This window comes from Carassius gibelio, chromosome A17 (genome assembly GCF_023724105.1).
Source record: "Carassius gibelio isolate Cgi1373 ecotype wild population from Czech Republic chromosome A17, carGib1.2-hapl.c, whole genome shotgun sequence".
Taxonomy (NCBI): domain Eukaryota; kingdom Metazoa; phylum Chordata; class Actinopteri; order Cypriniformes; family Cyprinidae; genus Carassius; species Carassius gibelio.
In genome coordinates, this window is record NC_068387.1 from 25979062 (window position 1) to 26004062 (window position 25001).

General features: G+C 40.7%; 2 protein-coding genes across 15 annotated transcripts in view; both read left to right on the forward strand.

Moving 5' to 3' along the window:
• The first annotated feature begins 345 nt into the window (after positions 1 to 345).
• LOC127933123 (zona pellucida sperm-binding protein 3-like) lies at positions 346 to 2650 on the forward strand. Its single transcript, XM_052529869.1, has 8 exons — positions 346 to 882; positions 1095 to 1213; positions 1300 to 1403; positions 1476 to 1653; positions 2029 to 2146; positions 2223 to 2305; positions 2366 to 2454; positions 2530 to 2650. Exons 1-8 carry the CDS (start codon positions 346 to 348, stop codon positions 2604 to 2606), a joined length of 1305 nt encoding a protein of 434 aa, XP_052385829.1. The 3' UTR covers positions 2607 to 2650.
• A 7267-nt stretch (positions 2651 to 9917) lies between these two features.
• Positions 9918 to 25001, forward strand: part of LOC128031824 (zona pellucida sperm-binding protein 3) — a 38563-nt gene continuing 23479 nt past the window's right edge. The window contains exons 1-9 of one of the 14 annotated variants that reach the window (XM_052620297.1): positions 9918 to 10507; positions 10720 to 10838; positions 10927 to 11030; positions 11103 to 11280; positions 12248 to 12365; positions 12445 to 12527; positions 12592 to 12680; positions 12754 to 12822; positions 22428 to 22486. In XM_052620297.1, the coding sequence (XP_052476257.1) occupies positions 9971 to 10507; positions 10720 to 10838; positions 10927 to 11030; positions 11103 to 11280; positions 12248 to 12365; positions 12445 to 12527; positions 12592 to 12680; positions 12754 to 12822; positions 22428 to 22438 (1308 nt within the window). In that variant the 5' untranslated portion in view covers positions 9918 to 9970 and the 3' untranslated portion in view covers positions 22439 to 22486. Of the gene's footprint in view, positions 10508 to 10719; positions 10839 to 10926; positions 11031 to 11102; positions 11281 to 12247; positions 12366 to 12444; positions 12528 to 12591; positions 12681 to 12753; positions 12878 to 19545; positions 20122 to 20333; positions 20453 to 20538; positions 20643 to 20714; positions 20893 to 21857; positions 21976 to 22054; positions 22138 to 22197; positions 22287 to 22361; positions 22487 to 25001 lie in introns of those variants that run through there. The other 13 variants (XM_052620302.1, XM_052620296.1, XM_052620299.1 and 10 more) reach the window with 13 other exon arrangements.

Genomic DNA, 25001 nt, shown 5'->3' on the forward strand with positions numbered 1-25001 from the left:
GATTAGACTAAAAACTAAAACAAAAATTAATTAATATTTATGATTATTAATCAATAATTTATGAATTCTTTAGATGCCATTAACTATCTATAATGGACAAAATGTTTCTTATTATAAAATAGCGAGCAAATGAAGATTAAAATCTCAGATTCACATTTAGCTTTCTATTGGGTAGTGATGTTCTTGACTTTTCTAAATTTGGGATGAATAAACTCTACAAGCCCAGAGGAGAATCAAAGTTAATCAATTAAGCTGAAAGGGGAGGAGCCACATTAATTCAAAGCTCTACTAAATAGCAAAGCCAACACTGATGTGTATTGTAGCATTGTGCCAAAGTTTGTTAGGATGGGGTTCTTGCAAGGTGTGTTAGTGTTGGTTGTGATTGTGGCTTTTGACCTGAAGAGCGCATTGGGAAGTTTGAAACACCGTCAAAGTCCAAGCAGCACAAAGCCACAATCAGCTCCAGCTTCCAGAGTTCCTGATCTTTCTTCTCAAGGGTTCTTGAATCCTTTCCAAAAGGCTTCTCAGCTTCCGAGTCTTGACTACAGAAAATTTGCGCAAGACCCTCTTGGTCTTCAGGAGAAGCAGCTGTTGCAGGGTCCAGTCAAGCCTTTGTCCTGGAAGTTTCCCGTTGTTCCAGAGGTGCAACGTGAGTTGGCGGTGAACTTCCAGTTGAGGAAACCTGTGACTCCCAGTAGTGTGGCTGTTCAATGCAGTGAGGACCGGGTTCATGTGGAGGTAAAGAAGGATATGTTCAGCAATGGTCAACTGATCCAGCCATCTGGTTTGTCTATGGGAGGCTGTGCTGTTGTTGGTGAGGACTCTGCCTCTGGGGTGCTCATCCTCGAATATGCACTACAGGACTGCAATAGTGTACTGATGGTAAGAATGGTTACGTCTTCCTGGATTAACCAATAAAAGCAAGGGTTGTTCACTAGTATTTGTTGAATGTTAAATCTCCACAGAACCTTTCAGTTTCTGAAACCTGATAACTGACAGCTGCTTTGGGGAACTGCTAGAAACACCCTTCTTGAACATTATTTTTAAGTGTAGTTGAACAGAACCCATTTGGTAACCACTTCTGTCTCTTACAGATGACTGCGGATGAGCTAGTCTACACCTTTGCTGTTACCTACACCCCTGTGGCATTTGCTGGCACGCCGATTACCCGTACTGAGGGTGCAGTTGTTGGCGTTCAATGCCACTATCAAAGGTAAGCGACTGACTGGATGTCTTCAAGCAGTGTCTTATGGTGTTGTAACCAGAAAACGGTTTATTTGGTATCCCCTTGAACGACAGGCTCCATAATGTGAGCAGTGATGCTTTGAATCCAACTTGGGTTCCTTATGCTTCAACGGAGGTTGCTGAAGACGTCTTGGTGTTCTCCATGAAGCTCATGCTGGGTTTGTGTAGTTTCTTTAGATCTTAAGCCTTGTGAAATGAGGCTGTGCCTAAGCTGTTCTTTCCTCTTGCAGATGACTGGGCCAATCAGAGGCCTTCAAATGTTTACTACTTGGGTGACATTATTAATATTGAAGCATCTGTGAAGGTGTACAACCACGTCCCCCTGCGTGTGTTTGTGGACAACTGTGTGGCCACCCAAGTACCTGATGTGACTTCTGTTCCGAGATATTCCCTCATTGAGAATCATGGGTAAAGTCCTGTCACTTCTCTAGAATGGTTTCAGTTTGTTCAGTGAGCACTCGATCCCTGAGAATTAGGTTGAGTCAAGTGACCATCGGTTTAGCTCTTTTTGGTAAATGCTTTTGGCATCGCTGAGAGTGACTGTCCCAATGTTCATCCTACTGAAATGGTATGAGAGCTTTAAAATTCGTCTGAAGCATAGCTTGGCATTTCCGTTTTTGGTTCAAGTGTGGACTTGTGCGCACTCTAATGGCTTATGTTGCCCACAATCTTTTGTGCTCTGGCTAGGAATTGGTTCGATCCACGAACCCCTACTACAGTGTTAACCACAAACATTGATGTGGGCAACTGGCTGTAAACCTCCCTTCACCCACTCTTTATCAGGTGCCTTGTGGATGCTAAGGCTACGGCTTCCAGCTCCCACTTCTTGCCTTGGACCCAGGAAGACAAGATCCGGTTCCAGCTGGAGGCTTTCATGTTCCAGGGAGGATCCAGTCCTTCTGTACGTACTATATTGACTGAATCTGCGTTCTCCCATCTGCTTTGGTTTTGTGAACCCTTACCGGTGTCTCTTGCAGATCTACATAACGTGTACCGTGAAGGCCACTCTTGCTTCTGCACCCAGTGACGCTCTCCACAAATCCTGTTCCTTTTCCAACGGGTATGTTCATGCTGCTTAAGAACACTATGAAGCTGCCGCGTCTGATTGTTCTTGTTGCAGGTGGCTTGCTGCTGATGGGAACCACCAGGTTTGTGCTTGCTGTGACTCAACTTGTGGTCCTGAAGGGGGACGTGATGCTCCTATTGGGGGTAGGTAGCTGCTTTAAGATCGCTTCTGACACTTCATGTGCTCTACTTGACTTGGGATTTGCCTTTTTTCAATAGGTGTTCAGTGGGAAGGCAAGGCCTCACTCGGTCCTGTAATGGTTCAAGGGCGACAGAAGTCTTTAGGTGGACTTTAACAAATGGGGACAACCCTATTGCTTCCAATAAACCGAAAACAGTGTTCTTGCTTCTGCTCTTCTTGTCTAGTTTAAAAACCCTGGGTTTGTGCTCTAAAGATTAGATTCTTCTCATTGCTAGTTTAACTTCATCTTAGTGCTGCATTTGGCACCATAGATCCTGACATGCTCAGATTGATTACAAAACTATACAGGTATTCAAGGGCAGGCTCAAAGATGTTTAGATCCTACCAGTCCAATCGCTACAATTTTGTTTTATTACTTACTGGGCCTAAAAAAGGTACACCAACTACAGTTTGCAACTAGATTGCTGTGCGGTTACTTTCTCTACAGCCAAAAATCTGGGTGGTATATTAGACCGCAACTTGTCTTTTGAAAGCTGTTTCTGATGCAGAAAAGCTAGTTCATGCAATCAGAACCTCTAGACTATTGTACTGCACTTCTACAGTAGGTGGTTGTCCAGCATTTTCAATAAGCTACAGCTAGTCCAAAATGCTTACCATGTCAAGAAATTCTGATCGTCCCTCCCAATTTTACAGTCTCTGCAATGGCCACCTATTAAGATCGGTTTAAGTTCCAAATTATTACTTGACTAAGGCCCTAAATTATTTAGCTCATTTAACTACTCTTATACCATGCTTCAATCACTCTCTCTAAGGTCACAAAATGTTGGACTTCTGGTAGTTCCTAGGATAGTAAAGTCCACTTAAGGAGATTTATGCATTTGGCTTCCAAACTCTGGAATATATTCATAATGTTCGGGGTTCAGACACACACCGTTTAAATTTAGATTAAAAACATGTTTTGCCAAGCATTTGTATAATGCATCTCATGATTTGTGACTGCAGTTGTATCTGATCAAATGTGCATTATTATTATTTGGCTTTGGTTAAACTAATTAATTTTACTTTGTTAGAACAGCATCTACGCTGATGTCTTTGTTTCTGTTTTGCCATGAGATTTACATCCTGTGGTAACTAAGGTTTACACAACCTCCAGTCTGGATCCAGAACACCTGAGAAGAGATGATGCCAAGCCATCAGAAGACCTCAGATGATGCTAACCCTTAAACAACATACAGAGCTACCAAATATTGTTACAAGTGTGATTGCATTATATAATTGCTGTTAAGAGTGTTCATCTGGTTGACTACGTCTTGTATTAATTTTTCAGAAAATTCCTGTTTTTTTTTTTTAAATGCTATCAGCATGATAGACAAATAGGTGTACTATGAACATACCAGACCGCTTTATTATGTGATAAGTGTATTTACACTATAAGCAGAGCTATGAACATTTGCACTTTGTGCAATGGATATTTGAAAAAATAAGTGCATGGAAAAATGTTCCACTGTGCAAACGGAATCTTCTGTATGAAAGAACAGTCAGTAGTGCAAGTAATGAGTGTAAATTTTTTGTTGTTGTTGTAAATCAATGGGGCTCAGTGGGCAGAATTCAGTAAGGAAAAGACTTACAATACAAAAAACACAAGCGAGACTAGCTGCTGCGTGTGGACGCACCGCCCTCTTGTTCCAGACTGCAGCAAAGTCAGATTGTGTCAGATTTCTGCTGATATTCAGAACTAGGGGTCCTCTCTAGAAGCTGATCCACCACCTGGTCTGGAAACGTACTGGATCTGGGTGACTGCAGTGACCATCTTATCTGGATACAGACTGGATCTGGTGGCCACAGTGGTGGACAGTAACGGAGTAGCTTTACTTTGTTACTGTACTTAAGTACATTTTTCAAGTATCTGTACTTTACTGAAGTAGTTTTATTTTGAGTAACTTTTACTTCACTACATTCCAAAGCATAAGATCGTACTTTTAACTTCACTACATTTCATAAAACATATCGTTACTCACTATAATATATCACGTGCTCCGACACGCAGAAGCGGTGTCTGATTCATCATGAACGAACTGAGTCTTTTCAAAATAAGCCTTTAAATCGGATCGCGAATCGCACCAAACGATTCGTTTACGAATTAGAATGATCCGATTGCAGCTGTTCTGGAGTCGACCACTCACTGATTCAAATGAACCATTTAGTGTGAGTCTACAGAAGTAAGAATAGTGAGATCTGGTGAGCGGGTGCGTCTGATGTTGCTAAAAGTAAGTTATTAATGTCAGAATTTAGGATTAACTATTGTAACTGAAAATCATATTTTTTATTATTTATTTTATATATTTTATTTTGATAATTTAGAATTATTACTGAAATACAACCTTTTTTTGTTTCAAACAGTTCATTGAACAATAATAAATGAAGTACCTGAAGCTGACAATGAAGTAAATGTATAATAATTAGCAAAGATGATTAATTTTAACGCTGTAAACGCACGTGTGAGGGGCGGAGACGCGCCGTGGAGCCTCAGACGCGCGTGAGGACCAAACACAGCAGAGCGGTAGGAAACTTCACTCCTCTTATTATTTCTCTTTTACTATAGCGATTTATTTTTAGATACGTGATCTGAGTCTTTCATAGAGTTGTAGAGTTAGAGTTATTAGAGAAATAGAATTATTTTTTACATTCTTTGGTCGAAGTTTTTAGATCGGCAATTCGGAGCCTGTTCGCGACTCTGTTGATTCAGATCGGGACTTCGGAGCCTGTTCGCGACTCAGTTGATTCAGATCGGCACTTCGGAGCATGTTCGCGACTCGGTTGATTCAGATCGGGACTTCGGAGCCTGTTCGCGACTCAGTTGATTCAGATCGGGACTTCAGAGCCTATTCGCGACTCGGTTGATTCAGATCGGGACTTCTGGACTTCGGAGCATGTTCGCGACTCCGTTGATTCAGATCGGCACTTCGGAGCATGTTCGCGACTCGGTTGATTCAGATCGGCACTTCGGAGCCTGTTCGCGACTCGGTTGATTCAGATCGGCACTTCGGAGCCTGTTCGCGACTCGGTTGATTCAGATCGGCACTTCGGAGCCTGTTCGCGACTCGGTTGATTCAGATCGGCACTTCGGAGCCTGTTCGCGACTCGGTTGATTCAGATCAGGACTTCGGAGCCTGTTCGCGACTCGGTTGATTCAGATCGGCACTTCGGAGCCTGTTCGTGACTCGGTTGATTCAGATCAGGACTTCGGAGCCTGTTCGCGACTCAGTTGATTCAGATCGGCACTTCGGACCATGTTCGCGACTCGGTTGATTCAGATCGGCACTTCGGAGCCTGTTCGCGACTCGGTTGATTCAGATCGGGACTTAGGAGCATGTTCGCGACTCGGTTGATTCAGATCGGCACTTCGGAGCATGTTCGCGACTCCGTTGATTCAGATTGGGACTTCGGAGCATGTTTGATATTTTTTTTTAAATTCAGATCTCGAAGCAGGAAGTGTTTGTCAAACAGTTAATTGGTGAAAAATGAATATTTGGACTTGAGGCTTTTTTTTTAGACGAGTAACGTTAGACAGACATGAATGTTTATTCAGAACGGTACTGAAAATAAGTAAATATTGTAGCTGATGCTAAATGTCTAGCAGGCTTGTTGGTGCTAACTTGAGGTAATTTTTATAAATAATGTCCAAATATTTTTATTCAACCACCTATATATATATATATATATATATATATATATATATAGGTGGTTATCTATATTTATATATATAGATAGATAGATAGATAGATAGATAGATAGATATAGATATATAGATTACATCTGGGGAGAAAAGAAATGATGTGATGTTCAGAACATGGTAACTACAGTAATTATCAAAGAGGGGAAGAGATGCACCCCGTTTGGCCAGGGGTGTTTTTACACCACAGACAAGGTTTGAGAAGGAAAAAAATCATTAAGAAAATATAATTATATTTTCCTTAAGATGTTCTTCCTAACTGCAGGCCTTATTATCTTGTCATATATAACTGTGGTGTTCTGTAAAACCACAAACTTTAAAATACTTTTTTCTTACAGGTGAAGATCAGATTATCATCTCTGTTTTCTCTCAGGTACATCACAGTGTAAGCTTCACAGTGAACGTTACTCTCGTAAGCGTAGTCCATATCAACAACAAAAATATATCTTAGCATAGGTCATAATTTAGATATATTTTTTAGATGGAAAAATGCAGTTTTACAGATGCTAGAAATGTGGCTTTCTAAGGAAAGATTGCTGTCAAATAGCACACCTAGGTTCCTAACTGATGACAAAAAATTGACAGAGCAGCCATCAAGTCTTAGACAGCGTTCTAGGTTATTCAATGCAGAGATTTTAGGTCCTATAATTAACACCTTTGGTTTTTTTTCAGAATTTAGCAGTAAGAAATCACCAGTCATCCAGTTTTTTATATTGACTATGCATTCCGTTAGTTTTTCAAATTGGTATGTTTCGCTGGGCCAAGAAGAAATATAGAGCTGAGTATCATCAGCATAACAGTGAAAGCTAACACCATGTTTCCTGATGATATCTCCCAAGGGTAACATGTAAAGCGTGAAGAGTAACAGCCCTAGTACTGAGCCCTGTGGTACTCCATACTGTACTTGTGATCAATATGATGCCTCTTCATTCAATGCTAAAAAATTGATGGCGGTCATATAAGTATGATATAAACCATGCTAATGCCCTTCCATTAATGCCAACAAAGTTTTCTAGTCTATGCAAAAGAATGTTGTGGTCAAAAGCAGCACTAAGATCCAATAGCGCTAATAGAGAGATACAACCACGATCAACTGATAAGAGCAGGTCAATTCTAACTAGAGGAGGACAGGGTACACAGCTTCATTACTTGAGTAAATGTACAAAGTATTTGTACTTGTTTTTAAAAGTACTTAGTATCAAGAGTACATTTTCTAAAAATGCTAACATTTATGTACAGAAACGCCCTACAAAGAGTTATGAAAAATGTTAATGTTAATACCTTGGATAATGTAAAAGGAGTTGAAAGTACTTTTTAGCATATTGCTTTGTTTAACATTTCTCACTTGCCCACAAGGCAATAGCACAATGGAAACGTTCTGACAAACCTCTGCTAGAGTTATAATGGATATTTTTCACCCACATTTGAACCTGACTGTGTTAAACACACTGCATACTGAAGAATGAAGCAAATGCTCAGCTTACATTAATGTGTAATATCAGAAAAGAAAATTCACCTAACAATTGTGTTTCTCTGTTGTTTTCATCAATCAAATCAATAAACCTAAACCAGCAAAGAAGGCAATATAGCAAAGTTCTGACACACCTCTGAACCTGACCATGTTATACACGCAGCATAGAAGAGAAAATAATAATGAAAATCAGCTAATCAGCTGTGTTTAGGTCAGCATACAAAGAAGGAAAACTAAAATTCAGCTCATTTGAGTGACAGTATTAAGCCCCTTCCTCTCACATTGACATGCAGGCGCCTGCACAATCCAATCACGTTTGAGAGGGAAACGATAAATTGAAGGTGCGTTCGACTTCACGCAGTAGTGCACAACCTGATCGCAGTCTGACTTGAAGCAGTGCATGCCGGTTAGATATTTTGTCCGACTTGAGACGGTGCCGAAGCCACAAAGTACCATGAGAGTGTTTCGAGAGCAGCCGGCTGACTCAGCCGCCACAGTTTCTCCAGAGTGACTGCAGGAGCGCTGATGACGACACAGCTGTTTCATGATTGGTCAGATTCACCACATGACTACTACCACGTGTGTTTCAGGTTAGACAAACCCTTTCAGTTCCATTAATGGCAACACATCTGTGTTTTTAGATTGATAATAGCTTTTTTACTGTAGTCCCACTGTTGTATTGAGTCACGTTTATCTCACGTGATGAGAGGCTTAATACATAACCTACTGTAATGACAATGATGAATTAATAATAGTCAGAAGAGGATCTATGACTTCTGGAACCAGCTCTTTTAAGATCTTAGATAGAATAGGGTCTAACATGTTGTTGGTTTAGATGATTTAACAAGTTACAGCTGTCAGCAGAGCTAAATTATATCCCATTGTAAACAACTATATTTTTCATTCAGTAAATAAATGTTCTAAATTGTACAGATATTGTACAGAGATGACAGCATTGACAAACTTACATAGAAAATGTTATTTTGGCATTATTGTTTATGTTTGTTAAAGTGTTAACAATGAAATTGATTCTGCAAATCAACCTATTTTATTGTTCTAAATGTATCATTTGTTAGGTAAATAATTCATTTATTTCACTTACATCTCCAATGTATCCCAGCAGCCACAAGAGAGCGTCATGTTTCATGTGATGGTTTTGTGGATGCATCAAAATGTATTTCTGGAATAAATCGTAAAGATGGATGGATTTTAAGAGAATCACAGTGTTGTCTCAGAACATCTAAAAAGTTTCAGTCACTGTCAGATGTGGAGAATTAATACATATAAATATTTCTAGTTCCTCAATCTTTCTAAAAATAATGTTGGCAATATACTGATGAATATCTCTCACTATGAAATCTCAAAACATTACAAGGATTGACATGCACTGTACAACACTACAACTATAAATTCCATAAAACTTCAATAACAAACAAATCATATTGTTAATTGAAAGCTTGTCCTAAAAAGGGAGCGAGTTCCAGAGCCTTGGAGCCACAACACAGAAAGCACGGTCACCTCTTGTCTTAAGATGTGTTCTGGGAACAACTAAAAGATCTTGGCCTGAAGACCTCAAAGACCCACATGGAGTATGTATATGCAATAGATCCTGGATGTAAGAGGGTGCTTGACCATGCAAGTCTCTGAAAGTAATGACCAGAATTTTAAAATGCACTCTATATCCACATGAACACATGATATGTAAAAATTGATAGCCTGAATGCACTGTAAGTCGCTGTGGATAAAAGCATCTGCTAAATGCATTAATTTAATTTAAATTTAATATCCAATAGGAAGCCAATGAAGGGCCTTCAGCACAGGAGTAATGTGTGATCTCCTGCTGGTCCTAGAAATAAAAGCATGAACAAGCATCTCCCTCTCTTTTTATTTAAACCATAGATCTAACCTTAGAAATGTTCCTGAGGTGGAAAAAAACAGGTACAAACCACAAACTTAACATGACTGTTAAAACACATCGCTCTGTCAAAAATGACACCCAAATTTCTCGTGTCACTTCAGTCAGATGATGATAGACCCTCAAGGACCTGCCTAATCTTAAGGGTAATGTTGTCTGGGGCAAAAATCATCACCTCTGTTTTATCTGTATTAAACAGATAAAACGTTCTTAGCTTTCTATTGGGTAGTGATGTTCTTGACTTTTCTAAATTTGGGATGAATAAACTCTACAAGCCCAGAGGAGAATCAAAGTTAATCAATTAAGCTGAAAGGGGAGGAGCCACATTAATTCAAAGCTCTACTAAATAGCAAAGCCAACACTGATGTGTATTGTAGCATTGTGCCAAAGTTTGTTAGGATGGGGTTCTTGCAAGGTGTGTTAGTGTTGGTTGTGATTGTGGCTTTTGATCTGAAGAGTGCATTGGGAAGTTTGAAACACCGTCAAAGTCCAAGCAGCAGAAAGCTGCAATCAGCTCCAGCTTCCAGAGTTCCTGATCTTTCTTCTCAAGGGTTCTTGAATCCTTCCCAAAAGGCTTCTCAGCTTCCGAGTCTTGACTACAGAAAGTTTTCACAAGACCCTCTTGGTCTTCAGGAGAAGCAGCTGTTGCAGGGTCCAGTCAAGCCTTTGTCCTGGAAGTTTCCCGTCGTTCCAGAGGTGCAACGTGAGTTGGCGGTGAACTTCCAGTTGAGGAAACCTGTGACTCCCAGTAGTGTGGCTGTTCAATGCAGTGAGGACCGGGTTCATGTGGAGGTAAAGAAGGATATGTTCAGCAATGGTCAACTGATCCAGCCATCTGGTTTGTCTATGGGAGGCTGTCCTGTTGTTGGTGAGGATTCTGCCTCTGGGGTGCTCATCCTCGAATATGCACTACAGGACTGCAATAGTGTACTGATGGTAAGAACGGTTACGTCTTACTGGATTAACCAATAAAAACAAGGGTTCTTCACTAGTGTTAGTTGTATGTTAAACATCCACCGAACCTTTCAGTTTTTGAAACCTGATAACTGACAGCTGCTTTGGGGAACTGCTAGAAACCCCCTTCTTGAACCTTATTTTTAAGTGTAGTTGAACAGAACCCATTTGGTAACCACTTCCGTCTCTTACAGATGACTGCGGATGAGCTAGTCTACACCTTTGCTCTTACCTACACCCCTGTGGCATTTGCTGGCACACCGATTACCCGTACTGAGGGTGCAGTTGTTGGCGTTCAATGCCACTATCAAAGGTAAACGACTGACTGGATGTCTTAAACGGTGTTTCTTGTGGTGTTACAACTGGATGACCATTTGTTTTGGTATCTCCTTGAACTACAGGCTCCATAATGTGAGCAGTAATGCTTTGAGGCCAACTTGGGTTCCTTATGCTTCAACGGAGGTTGCTGAAGATGTCTTGGTGTTCTCCATGAACCTCATGATGGGTTTGTGTAGTTTCTTTAGATCTTAAGCCTTGTGTAATGAGGCTGTGCCTAAGCTGTTCTTCCCTCTTGCAGATGACTGGGCCAATCAGAGGCCTTCAAATGTGTACTACTTGGGTGACATTATTAATATTGAGGCATCTGTGAAGGTGTACAACCACGTCCCCCTGCGTGTGTTTGTGGACCGCTGTGTGGCCACCCAAGTACCTGATGTGACTTCTGTTCCGAGATATTCCCTCATTGAGAATCATGGGTAAAGTCCTGTCACTTCTCCAGAATGGTTTCAGTTTGTTCAGTGAGCACTCGATCCCTGAGAATTAGGTTGAGTCAAGTGACCAAGGGTTTAGCTCTTCTTGGTAAGTGCTTTTCACGGTCGCTGAGAATGACTGTCCCAATGTTCATCCTACTGTAAATGGTATGACCGTTTTAAAACTTGTCTGAAGCGTAGCTTGGCATTTCCGTTTTTGGTTTAAGCGTGGACTTGTGCGCACTCTAATGGCATATGTTGCCCACAGTCTTTTGTGCTCTGGGCAGGAATTGGTTCGCTCTACGAACCCCTACTACAGCGTTAACCACAAACATTGATTCGGGCAACTGGCTGTAAACCTCTTTTCACTAGGGATGGGTACCGAAACCCGGTATTAAAATAGCCCGGGGCTAAATTATGAAAGCCCGTAGTATCCATAAGATCTGACTGTATCGGTTCTGCTTTTGGTACTGGAGGGAAAAAATTAATGTACTATGGATTTTCTTAATGTTATCGTGCACATCTTATCTCACCAAACATTTCTAATGTGCGATCATATTAAGATGCTTGTCTGTGAGATCGGTCATGCGCGCCGCGGAGTACGCGTGTACGGTGCACACACACACGCATGAGGGCAAGGGGCCGTTCACATATCACTCAAGTTCGTTATTTCAAATGTAGGCGCACGGTATGCGCGCTCGTAATGGAAGCGGGTTTTTTTTTCAGAATGTCGCAAGTGCAGGTCATGTAACTTCCTCCCCTTTTCCGTAACAATGTTGAAAGCTCAACCAAGATGAAGGAACCACTGATAGCTGTATGGGGATTTTATTTTTATTTTTTTATTTTTTTTTTTAGTAGCGGTGCTACTGAAAGCAGTTTTTAGTGTTGGACCGTTAAGCAGTATCGGTAGGAGTAGTAATGCCGTTAAAGCCTTAACGATACCCATCCCTACTTTTCACCCACTCTTTATCAGGTGCCTTGTGGATGCCAAGGCTACAGCTTCAAGCTCCCGCTTCTTGCCTCGGACCCAGGAAGACAAGATCCGGTTCCAGCTGGAGGCTTTCATGTTCCAGGGAGGATCCAGTCCTTCTGTACGTACTATATTGACTGAGTCAGAGTCCTCTTCCCATCTGCTCTGGTTTTGTGAACCCTTACCGGTGTCTCTTGCAGATCTACATAACCTGTACTGTGAAGGCCACTCTTGCTTCTGCACCCAGTGACGCTCTCCACAAATCCTGTTCCTTTTCCAACGGGTATGTTCATGCTGCTTAAGAACATGATGAAGCTGCCGTGTCTGATCTTCCTCTCTTGTTGCAGGTGGCTTGCTGCTGATGGGAACCACCAGGTTTGTGCTTGCTGTGACTCAACTTGTGGCCCTGAAGGGGGACGTGATGCTCCTATTGGGGGTAGGTAGCTGCTTTAAGATCGCTTCTGACACTTCATGTGCTCTATTTGACTTGGGTATTTGCCTTTTTTCAATAGGTGTTCAGTGGGAAGGCAAGGCCTCCCTCGGTCCTGTAATGGTTCAAGGGCGACAGAAGTCTTTAGGTGGACTTTAACAAATGGGGACAACCCTATTGCTTCCAATAAACCGAAAACAGTGTTCTTGCTTCTGCTCTTCTTGTCTAGTTTAAAAACCCTGGGTTTGTGCTCTAAAGATTAGATTCTTCTCATTGCTAGTTTAACTTCATCTTAGTGCTGCATTTGGCACCATAGATCCTGACATGCTCTGATTACAAAACTATACAGGTATTCAAGGGCAGGCTCAAAGATGTTTAGATCCTACCAGTCCAATCGCTACAATTTTGTTTGTTTACTTGGGTAGTGGTCCCATTATCACCAGTAAAATATGGAGCGCCACAAGGATCCATCTTGGGGTCTTATTTTAAATATACATGTTGCCCCTTGGTAAAATTAGAAAATATGGGTTTAGCTGCCACTTAGATCTCAACGAGACCAGATGACATTACGTGTGTTAATGTAAAGGATTGCATGACCTATTTTCTCAAATTCGGATTAGTCCATTATTACTTACTGGGCCTAAAAAAAGGTACACCAACTACAGTTTGCAACTAGATTGCTGTGCGGTTACTTTCTCTACAGCCAAAAATCTGGGTGGTATATTAGACCGCAACTTGTCTTTTGAAAGCTGTTTCTGATGCAGATAATCTAGTTCATGCAATCAGAACCTCTAGAATATTGTACTGCACTTCTACAGTAGGTGGTTGTCCAGCATTTTCAATAAGCTACAGCTAGTCCAAAATGCTTACCATGTCAAGAAATTCTGATCGTCCCTCCCAATTTTACAGTCTCTGCAATGGCCACCTATTAAGATCTGTTTAAGTTCCAAATTATTACTTGACTAAGGCCCTAAATTATTTAGCTCATTTAACTACTCTTATACCATGCTTCAATCACTCTCTCTAAGGTCACAAAATGTTGGACTTCTGGTAGTTCCTAGGATAGTAAAGTCCACTTAAGGAGATTTATGCATTTAGCTTCCAAACTCTGGAATATATTCATAATGTTCGGGGTTCAGACACACACCGTTTAAATTTAGATTAAAAACATGTTTTGCCAAGCATTTGTATAATGCATCTCATGATTTGTGACTGCAGTTGTATCTGATCAAATGTGCATTATTATTATTTGGCTTTGGTTAAACTAATTAATTGTACTTTGTTAGAACAGCATCTACGCTGATGTCTTTGTTTCTGTTTTGCCATGAGATTTACATCCTGTGGTAACTAAGGTTTACACAACCTCCAGTCTGGATCCAGAACACCTGAGAAGAGATGATGCCAAGCCATCAGAAGACCTCAGATGATGCTAACCCTTAAACAACATACAGAACTACCAAATATTGTTACAAGTGTGATTGCATTATATAATTGCTGTTAAGAGTGTTCATCTGGTTGACTACGTCTTGTATTAATTTTTCAGAAAATTCCTGTTTTTTTTTTAAAATGCTATCAGCATGATAGACAAATAGGTGTACTATGAACATACCAGACCGCTTTATTATGTGATAAGTGTATTTACACTATAAGCAGAGCTATGAACATTTGCACTTTGTGCAATGGATATTTGAAAAAATAAGTGCATGGAAAAATGTTCCACTGTGCAAACGGAATCTTCTGTATGAAAGAACAGTCAGTAGTGCAAGTAATGAGTGTACATTTTTTGTTGTTGTTGTAAATCAATGGGGCTCAATGGGCAGAATTCAGTAAGGAAAAGACTTACAATACAAAAAACACAAGCGAGACTAGCTGCTGCGTGTGGACGCACCGCCCTCTTGTTCCAGACTGCAGCAAAGTCAGATTGTGTCAGATTTCTGCTGATATTCAGAACTAGGGGTCCTCTCTAGAAGCTGATCCACCACCTGGTCTGGAAACGTACTGGATCTGGGTGACTGCAGTGACCATCTTATCTGGATACAGACTGGATCTGGTGGCTACAGTGGTGGACAGTAACGGAGTAGCTTTACTTCGTTACTGTACTTAAGTACATTTTTCAAGTATCTGTACTTTACTGAAGTAGTTTTATTTTGAGTAACTTTTACTTTTACTTCACTACATTCCAAAGCATAAGATCGTACTTTTAACTTCACTACATTTCATAAAACATATCGTTACTCCCTATAATATATCACGTGCTCCGACACGCAGAAGCGGTGTCTGATTCATCATGAACGAACTGAGTCTTTTCAAAATAAGCCTTTAAATCGGATCGCGAATCGCACCAAACGATTCGTTTACGAATTAGAATGATCCGATTGCAGCTGTTCTGGAGTCGACCACTCACTGATTCAAATGAACCATTTAGTGTGAGTCTACAGAAGTAAGAATCGTGAGATCTTGTGAGCGGGTGCGTCTGATGTTGCTAAAAGTAAGTTATTAATGTCGGAATTTAGGATTAACTATTGTAACTGAAAATCATATTTTTTATTATTTATTTTATATATTTTATTTTGATAATTTAGAATTATTACTGAAATACAACCTTTTTTTGTTTCAAACAGTTCATTGAACAATAATAAATGAAGTACCTGAAGCTGACAATGAAGTAAATGTATAATAATTAGCAAAGATGATTAATTTAGCGCTGTAAACGCACGTGTGAGGGGCGGACACGCGCCATGGAGCGTCAGACGCGCTTAAGGACCAAACACAGCAGAGCGGTAGGAAACTTCACTCCTCTTATTATTTCTCTTTTACTATAGCGATTTATTTTTAGATACGTGATCTGAGTCTTTCATAGAGTTGTAGAGTTAGAGTTATTAGAGAAATAGAATTATTTTTTACATTCTTTGGTCGAAGTTTTCAGATCGGCAATTCGGAGCCTGTTCGCGACTCTGTTGATTCAGATCGGGACTTCGGAGCCTGTTCGCGACTCCGTTGATTCAGATCGGCACTTCGGAGCATGTTCGCGACTCGGTTGATTCAGATCGAGACTTCTGGACTTCGGAGCATGTTCGCGACTCCGTTGATTCAGATCGGGACTTCGGAGCCTGTTCGCGACTCAATTGATTCAGATCGGGACTTCAGAGCCTATTCGCGACTCGGTTGATTCAGATCGAGACTTCTGGACTTCGGAGCATGTTCGCGACTCCGTTGATTCAGATCGGCACTTCGGAGCATGTTCGCGACTCGGTTGATTCAGATCGGCACTTCGGAGCCTGTTCGCGACTCGGTTGATTCAGATCGGGACTTCGGAGCATGTTCGCGACTCGGTTGATTCAGATCGGCACTTCGGAGCCTGTTCGCGACTCGGTTGATTCAGATCAGGACTTCGGAGCCTGTTTGTGACTCGGTTGATTCAGATCAGGACTTCGGAGCCTGTTCGCGACTCAGTTGATTCAGATCGGTACTTCGGAGCATGTTCCCGACTCGGTTGATTCAGATCAGGCATTCGGAGCCTGTTCGCGACTGGGACTTCGGAGCCTGTTCGCGACTCGGTTGATTCAGACTTCAGAGCCTGTTCGCGACTCGGTTGATTCAGATCGGGACTTCTGGACTTCGGAGCCTGTTCGCGACTCAGTTGATTCAGATCGGCACTTCGGACCATGTTCGCGACTCGGTTGATTCAGATCGGCACTTCGGAGCCTGTTCGCGACTCGGTCGATTCAGATCGGGACTTCGGAGCATGTTCGCGACTCGGTTGATTCAGATCGGCACTTCGGAGCCTGTTCGCGACTCGGTTGATTCAGATCGGCACTTCGGAGCATGTTCGCGACTCCGTTGATTCAGATTGGGACTTCGGAGCATGTTTGATATTTTTTTTTAAATTCAGATCTCGAAGCAGGAAGTGTTTGTCAAACAGTTAATTGGTGAAAAATGAATATTTGGACTTGAGGCTTTTTTTTTAGACGAGTAACGTTAGACAGACATGAATGTTTATTCAGAACGGTACTGATAATAAGTAAATATTGTAGCTGATGCTAAATGTCTAGCAGGCTTGCTGGTGCTAACTTGAGGTAATTTTTATAAATAATGTCCAAATATTTTTATTCAACCACCTATATATATATATATATATATATATATATATATATATATATATATATATATATATATATATATATGTGTGTATATATATATATAGGTGGTTATCTATATTTATATATAGATATATAGATAGATAGATAGATAGATAGATAGATAGATAGATAGATTACATCTGGGGAGAAAAGAAAGGATGTGATGTTCAGAACATGGTAACTACAGTAATTATCAAAGAGGGGAAGAGATGCACCCCGTTTGGCCAGGGGTGTTTTTACACCACAGACAAGGTTTGAGAAGGGAAAAAATCATTAAGAAAATATAATTATATTTTCCTTAAGATGTTCTTCCTAACTGCAGGCCTTATTATCTTGTCATATATAACTGTGGTGTTCTGTAAAACCACAAACTTTAAAATACTTTTTTCTGACGGGTGAAGATCAGATTATCATCTCTGTTTTCTCTCAGGTACATCACAGTGTAAGCTTCACAGTGAACATTACTCTCGTAAGCGTAGTCCATATCAACAACAAAAATATATCTTAGCATAGGTCATAATTTAGATATATTTTTTAAATGGAAAAATGCAGTTTTACAGATGCTAGAAATGTGGCTTTCTAAGGAAAGATTGCTGTCAAATAGCACACCTAGGTTCCTAACTGATGACAAAAAATTGACAGAGCAGCCATCAAGTCTTAGACAGCGTTCTAGGTTATTCAATGCAGAGATTTTAGGTCCTATAATTAACACCTTTGTTTTTTTTCAGAATTTAGCAGTAAGAAATCACCAGTCATCCAGTTTTTTATATCGACTATGCATTCCGTTAGTTTTTCAAATTGGTATGTTTCCCTGGGCCAAGAAGAAATATAGAGCTGAGTATCATCAGCATAACAGTGAAAGCTAACACCATGTTTCCTGATGATATCTCCCAAGGGTAACATGTAAAGCGTGAAGAGTAACAGCCCTAGTACTGAGCCCTGTGGTACTCCATACTGTACTTGTGATCAATATGATGCCTCTTCATTCAATGCTAAAAAATTGATGGCGGTCATATAAGTATGATTTAAACCATGCTAATGCCCTTCCATTAATGCCAACAAAGTTCTCTAGTCTATGCAAAAGAATGTTGTGGTCAAAAGCAGCACTAAGATCCAATAGCGCTAATAGAGAGATACAACCACGATCAACTGATAAGAGCAGGTCAATTCTAACTAGAGAAGGACAGGGTACACAGCTTCATTACTTGAGTAAATGTACTAAGTATTTGTACTTGTTTTTAAAAGTACTTAGTATCAAGAGTACATTTTCTAAAAATGCTAACATTTATGTACAGAAACGCCCTACAAAGAGTTATGAAAAATGTTAATGTTAATACCTTGGATAATGTAAAAGGAGTTGAAAGTACTTTTTAGCATATTGCTTTGTTTAACATTTCTCACTTGCCCACAAGGCAATAGCACAATGGAAACGTTCTGACAAACCTCTGCTAGAGTTATAATGGATATTTTTCACCCACATTTGAACCTGACTGTGTTAAACACACTGCATACTGAAGAATGAAGCAAATGCTCAGCTTACATTAATGTGTAATATCAGAAAAGAAAATTCACCTAACAATTGTGTGTTTCTCTGTTGTTTTCATCAATCAAATCAATAAACCTAAACCAGCAAAGAAGGCAATATAGCAAAGTTCTGACACACCTCTGAACCTGACCATGTTATACACGCAGCATAGAAGAGAAAATAATAATGAAAATCAGCTGTGTTTAGGTCAGCATACAAAGAAGGAAAACTAAAATTCAGCTCATTTGAGTGACAGTATTAAGCCCCTTCCTCTCACATTGACATGCAGGCGCCTGCACAATCCAATCACGTTTGAGAGGGAAACGATAAATTGAAGGTGCGTTCGACTTCACGCAGTAGTGCACAACCTGATCGCAGTCTGACTTGAAGCAGTGCATGCCGGTTAGATATTTTGTAGCCACAACACAGAAAGCACAGTCACCTCTTGTCTTAAGATGTGTTCTGGGAACAAATAAAAGATCTTGGCCTGAAGACCTCAAAGACTGACATGGAGTATGTATATGCAAAAGATCCTGGATGTAAGAGGGTGCTTGACCATGCAAGGCTCTGAAAGTAATGACCAGAATTTTAAAATGCACTCTATATCCACATGAACACATGATATGTAAAAATTGATAGCCTGAATGCACTGTAAGTCGCTGTGGATAAAAGCATCTGCTAAATGCATTAATTTAATTTAAATTTAATAATTTAATATCCAACAGGAAGCCAATGAAGGGCCTTACGCACAGGAGTAATGTGTGATCTCTTGCTGGTCCTAGAAATAAAAGGATGAACAAGCATCTCCCTCTCTTTTTATTTAAACCATAGATCTAACCTTAGAAATGTTCCTGAGGTGGAAAAAAACAGGTACAAACCACAAACTTAACATGACTGTTAAAACACATCGATCTGTCAAAAATGACACCCAAATTTCTCGTGTCACTTCAGTCAGATGATGATAGACCCTCAAGGACCTGCCTAATCTTAAGGGTAATGTTGTCTGGGGCAAAAATCATCACCTCTGTTTTATCTGTATTAAACAGATAAAACGTTCTTAGCTTTCTATTGGGTAATGATGTTCTTGACTTTTCTAAATTTGGGATGAATAAACTCTACAAGCCCAGAGGAGAATCAAAGTTAATCAATTAAGCTGAAAGGGGAGGAGCCACCTTAATTCAAAGCTCTACTAAATAGCAAAGCCAACACTGATGTGTATTGTAGCATTGTGCCAAAGTTTGTTAGAATGGGGTTCTTGCAAGGTGTGTTAGTGTTGGTTGTGATTGTGGCTTTTGATCTGAAGAGTGCATTGGGAAGTTTGAAACACCGTCAAAGTCCAAGCAGCAGAAAGCCGCAATCAGCTTCAGCTTCCAGAGTTCCTGATCTTTCTTCTCAAGGGTTCTTGAATCCTTCCCAAAAGGCTTCTCAGCTTCCGAGTCTTGACTACAGAAAATTTGCGCAAGACCCTCTTGGTCTTCAGGAGAAGCAGCTGTTGCAGGGTCCAGTCAAGCCTTTGGACTGGAAGTTTCCCGTTGTTCCAGAGGTGCAACGTGAGTTGGCGGTGAACTTCCAGTTGAGGAAACCTGTGACTCCCAGTAGTGTGGCTGTTCAATGCAGTGAGGACCGGGTTCATGTGGAGGTAAAGAAGGATATGTTCAGCAATGGTCAGCTGATCCAGCCATCTGGTTTGTCTATGGGAGGCTGTCCTGTTGTTGGTGAGGACTCTGCCTCTGGGGTGCTCATCCTCGAATATGCACTACAGGACTGCAATAGTGTGCTGATGGTAAGAACGGTTACGTTTTACTGGATTAACCAATAAAAGCAAGGGTTGTTCACTAGTATTTGTTGAATGTTAAATCTCCACCGAACCTTTCAGTTTCTGAAACCTGATAACTGACAGCTGCTTTGGGGAACTGCTAGAAACGCCCTTCTTGAACCTTATTTTTAAGTGTAATTGAACCGAACCCATTTGGTAACTACTTCCGTCTCTTACAGATGACTGCGGATGAGCTAGTCTACACCTTTGCTGTTACCTACACCCCTGTGGCATTTGCTGGCACACCGATTACCCGTACTGAGGGTGCAGTTGTTGGCATTCAATGCCACTATCAAAGGTAAGTGACTCAATGGATGTCTTCAAGCAGTGTCTTATGGTGTTGTAACCGGAAAACGGTTTATTTGGTATCCCCTTGAACAACAGGCTCCATAATGTGAGCAGTGATGCTTTGAGGCCAACTTGGGTTCCTTATGCTTCAACGGAGGTTGCTGAAGACGTCTTGGTGTTCTCCATGAACCTCATGATGGGTTTGTCTAGTTTCTTTAGATCTTAAGCCTTGTGAAATGAGGCTGTGCCTAAACCGTTCTTCCCTCTTGCAGATGACTGGGCCAATCAGAGGCCTTCAAATGTTTACTACTTGGGTGACATTATTAATATTGAGGCATCTGTGAAGGTGTACAACCACGTCCCCCTGCGTGTGTTTGTGGACCGCTGTGTGGCCACCCAAGTACCTGATGTGACTTCTGTTCCGAGATATTCCCTCATTGAGAATCATGGGTAAAGTCCTGTCACTTCTCCAGAATGGTTTCAGTTTGTTCAGTGAGCACTCGATCCCTGAGAATTAGGTTGAGTCAAGTGACCAAGGGTTTAGCTCTTCTTGGTAAGTGCTTTTCACGGTCGCTGAGACTGTCCCAATGTTCATCCTACTGTAAATGGTATGACCGTTTTAAAACTTGTCTGAAGCGTAGCTTGGCATTTCCGTTTTTGGTTTAAGCGTGGACTTGTGCGCACTCTAATGGCATATGTTGCCCACAGTCTTTTGTGCTCTGGGCAGGAATTGGTTTGCTCTACGAACCCCTACTACAGCGTTAACCACAAACATTGATGCGGGCAACTGGCTGTAAACCTCTTTTCACTAGGGATGGGTACCGAAACCCGGTATTAAAATAGCCCGGGGCTAAATTATGAAAGCCCGTAGTATCCATAAGATCTGACTGTATCGGTTCTGCTTTTGGTACTGGAGGGAAAAAATTAATGTACTATGGATTTTCTTAATGTTATCGTGCACATCTTATCTCACCAAACATTTCTAATGTGCGATCATATTAAGATGCTTGTCTGTGAGATCTGTCATGCGCGCCGCGGAGTACGCGTGTACGGTGCACACACACACGCATGAGGGCAAGGGGCCGTTCACATATCACTCAAGTTCGTTATTTCAAATGTAGGTGCACGGTATGCGCGCTCGTAATGGAAGCGGGGTTTTTTTTTCAGAATGTCGCAAGTGCACTGCAGGTCATGTAACTTCCTCCCCTTTTCCGTAACAATGTTGAAAGCTCAACCAAGATGAAGGAACCGCCGATAGCTGTATGGGGATTTTATTTTTATTTTATTTTTTTTTTAGTAGCGGTGCTACTGAAAGCAGTTTTTAGTGCTGGACCGTTAAGCAGTATCGGTAGGAGTAGTAATGCCGTTAAAGCCTTAACGATACCCATCCCTACTTTTCACCCACTCTTTATCAGGTGCCTTGTGGATGCCAAGGCTACAGCTTCAAGCTCCCGCTTCTTGCCTCGGACCCAGGAAGACAAGATCCGGTTCCAGCTGGAGGCTTTCATGTTCCAGGGAGGATCCAGTCCTTCAGTACGTACTATATTGACTGAATCAGAGTCCTCTTCCCATCTGCTTTGGTTTTGTGAACCCTTACCGGTGTCTCTTGCAGATCTACATAACGTGTACCGTGAAGGCCACTCTTGCTTCTGCACCCAGTGACGCTCTCCACAAATCCTGTTCCTTTTCCAACGGGTATGTTCATGCTGCTTAAGAACACGATGAAGCTGCCGTGTCTGATTGTTCTTGTTGCAGGTGGCTTGCTGCTGATGGGAACCACCAGGTTTGCGCTTGCTGTGACTCAACATGTGGTCCTGAAGGGGGACGTGATGCTCCTATTGGGGGTAGGTAGCTGCTTTAAGATTGCTTCTGACACTTCATGTGCTCTACTTGACTTGGGTATTTGCCTTTTTCAATAGGTGTTCAGTGGGAAGGCAAGGCCTCACTCGGTCCTGTAATGGTTCAAGGGCGACAGAAGTCTTTAGGTGGACTTTAACAAATGGGGACAACCCTATTGCTTGCTTCCAATAAACCGAAAACCGTGTTCTTCTGCTCTTCTTGTCTAGTTTAAAAACTCTGGGTTTGTGCTCTAAAGATTAGATTCCTCTCATTGCTAGTTTAACTTCATCTTAGTGCAGCATTTGGCACCATAGATCATGACATGCTCAGATTGATTACAAAACTATACAGGTATTCAAGGGCAGGCTCAAAGATGTTTAGATCCTACCAGTCCAATCGCTACAATTTTGTTTTATTACTTACTGGGCCTAAAAAAGGTACACCAACTACAGTTTGCAACTAGATTGCTGTGCGGTTACTTTCTCTACAGCCAAAAATCTGGGTGGTATATTAGACCGCAACTTGTCTTTTGAAAGCTGTTTCTGATGCAGAAAAGCTAGTTCATGCAATCAGAACCTCTAGACTATTGTACTGCACTTCTACAGTAGGTGGTTTTCCAGCATTTTCAATAAGCTACAGCTAGTCCAAAATGCTTACCATGTCAAGAAATTCTGATCATACTACCCCAATTTTACAGTCTCTGCAATGGCCACCTATTAAGATCTGTTTAAGTTCCAAATTATTACTTGACTAAGGCCCTAAATTATTTAGCTCATTTAACTAGTCTTATACCATGCTTCAATCACTCTCTCTAAGGTCACAATGTTGGACTTCTGGTAGTTCCTAGGATAGTAAAGTCCACTTAAGGAGATTTATGCATTTGGCTTCCAAACTCTGGAATAGCCTTCATAATGTTCGGGGTTCAGACACACACTGTTTAAATTTAGATTAAAAACATGTTTTGCCAAGCATTTGTATAATGCATCTCATGATTTGTGACTGCAGTTGTATCTGATCAATTGTGAATTATTATTATTTGGCTTTGGTTAAACTAATTTTACTTTGTTAGAACAGCATCTACGCTGATGTTTCTGTTTTGCCATGAGATTTACATCCTGTGGTAACTAAGGTTTACACAACCTCCAGTCTGGATCCAGAACACCTGAGAAGAGATGATGCCAAGCCATCAGAAGACCTCAGATGATGCTAACCCTTAAACAACATACAGAACTACCAAATATTGTTACAAGTGTGATTGCATTATATAATTGCTGTTAAGAGTGTTCATCTGGTTGACTACGTCTTGTATTAATTTTTCAGAAAATTCCTGTTTTTTTTTGTTTTTTTTTAAATGCTATCAGCATGATAGACAAATAGGTGTACTATGAACATACCAGACCGCTTTATTATGTGATAAGTGTATTTACACTATAAGCAGAGCTATGAACATTTGCACTTTGTGCAATGGATATTTGAAAAAATAAGTGCATGGAAAAATGTTCCACTGTGCAAATGGAATCTTCTGTATGAAAGAACAGTCAGTAGTGCAAGTAATGAGTGTATATTTTTTGTTGTTGTTGTAAATCAATGGGGCTCAGTGGGCAGAATTCAGTAAGGAAAAGACTTACAATACAAAAAACACAAGCGAGACTAGCTGCTGCGTGTACTTAAGTACATTTTTCAGGTATCTGTACTTCACTGAAGTAGTTTTATTTTGAGTAACTTTTACTTTTACTTCACTACATTCCAAAGCATAAGATCGTACTTTTAACTTCACTACATTTCATAAAACATATTGTTACTCCCTATAATATATCACGTGCTCCGACACGCAGAAGCGGTGTCTGATTCATCATGAACGAACTGAGTCTTTTCAAAATAAGCCTTTAAATCGGATCGCGAATCGCACCAAACGATTCGTTTACGAATTAGAATGATCCGACTGCAGCTGTTCTGGAGTCGACCACTCACTGATTCAAATGAACCATTTAGTGTGAGTCTACAGAAGAATCAGAATCAGAATCAGAATGAGCTTTATTGCCAGGTATGTTTACACATACGAGGAATTTGTTTTTGTGACAGAAGCTCCGCAGTACAACAGAATGACAGCGACAGAACATAAAACACATAATAAAAGAATGAAAAATACAAATAAGTAGATAAACAAATAAGTAGAATCGTGAGATCTTGTGAGCGGGTGCGTCTGATGTTGCTAAAAGTTATTAATGTCGGAATTTAGGATTAACTATTGTAACTGAAAATCATATTTTTTATTATTTATTTTATATATTTTATTTTGATAATTTAGAATTATTACTGAAATACAACCTTTTTTTGTTTCAAACAGTTCATTGAACAATGAAGCTGACAATGAAGTAAATGTATAATAATTAGCAAAGATGATTAATTTAGCGCTGTAAACGCACGTGTGAGGGGCGGAGATGCGCCGCGGAGCGTCAGACGCGCGTGAGGACCAAACACAGCAGAGCGGTAGGAAACTTCACTCCTCTTATTATTTCTCTTTTACTATAGCGATTTATTTTTAGATACGTGATCTGAGTCTTTCATAGAGTTGTAGAGATACATTTAGAGTTATTAGAGAAATAGAATTATTTTTTTACATTCTTTGGTCGAAGTTTTCAGATCGGCAATTCGGAGCCTGTTCGCGACTCTGTTGATTCAGATCGGGACTTCTGGACTTCGGAGCATGTTCGGGACTC

Bases quoted from the DNA above. Each gene is read 5' to 3' on its own strand.
- LOC127933123 (XM_052529869.1), top strand. From the start codon at position 346: ATGGGGTTCTTGCAAGGTGTGTTAGTGTTGGTTGTGATTGTGGCTTTT. The intron at 1,214-1,299 runs GTAAGCGACTGA...CTTGAACGACAG, and splicing joins GTTCAATGCCACTATCAAAG to GCTCCATAATGTGAGCAGTG. The intron at 1,654-2,028 runs GTAAAGTCCTGT...ACTCTTTATCAG, and splicing joins TCCCTCATTGAGAATCATGG to GTGCCTTGTGGATGCTAAGG.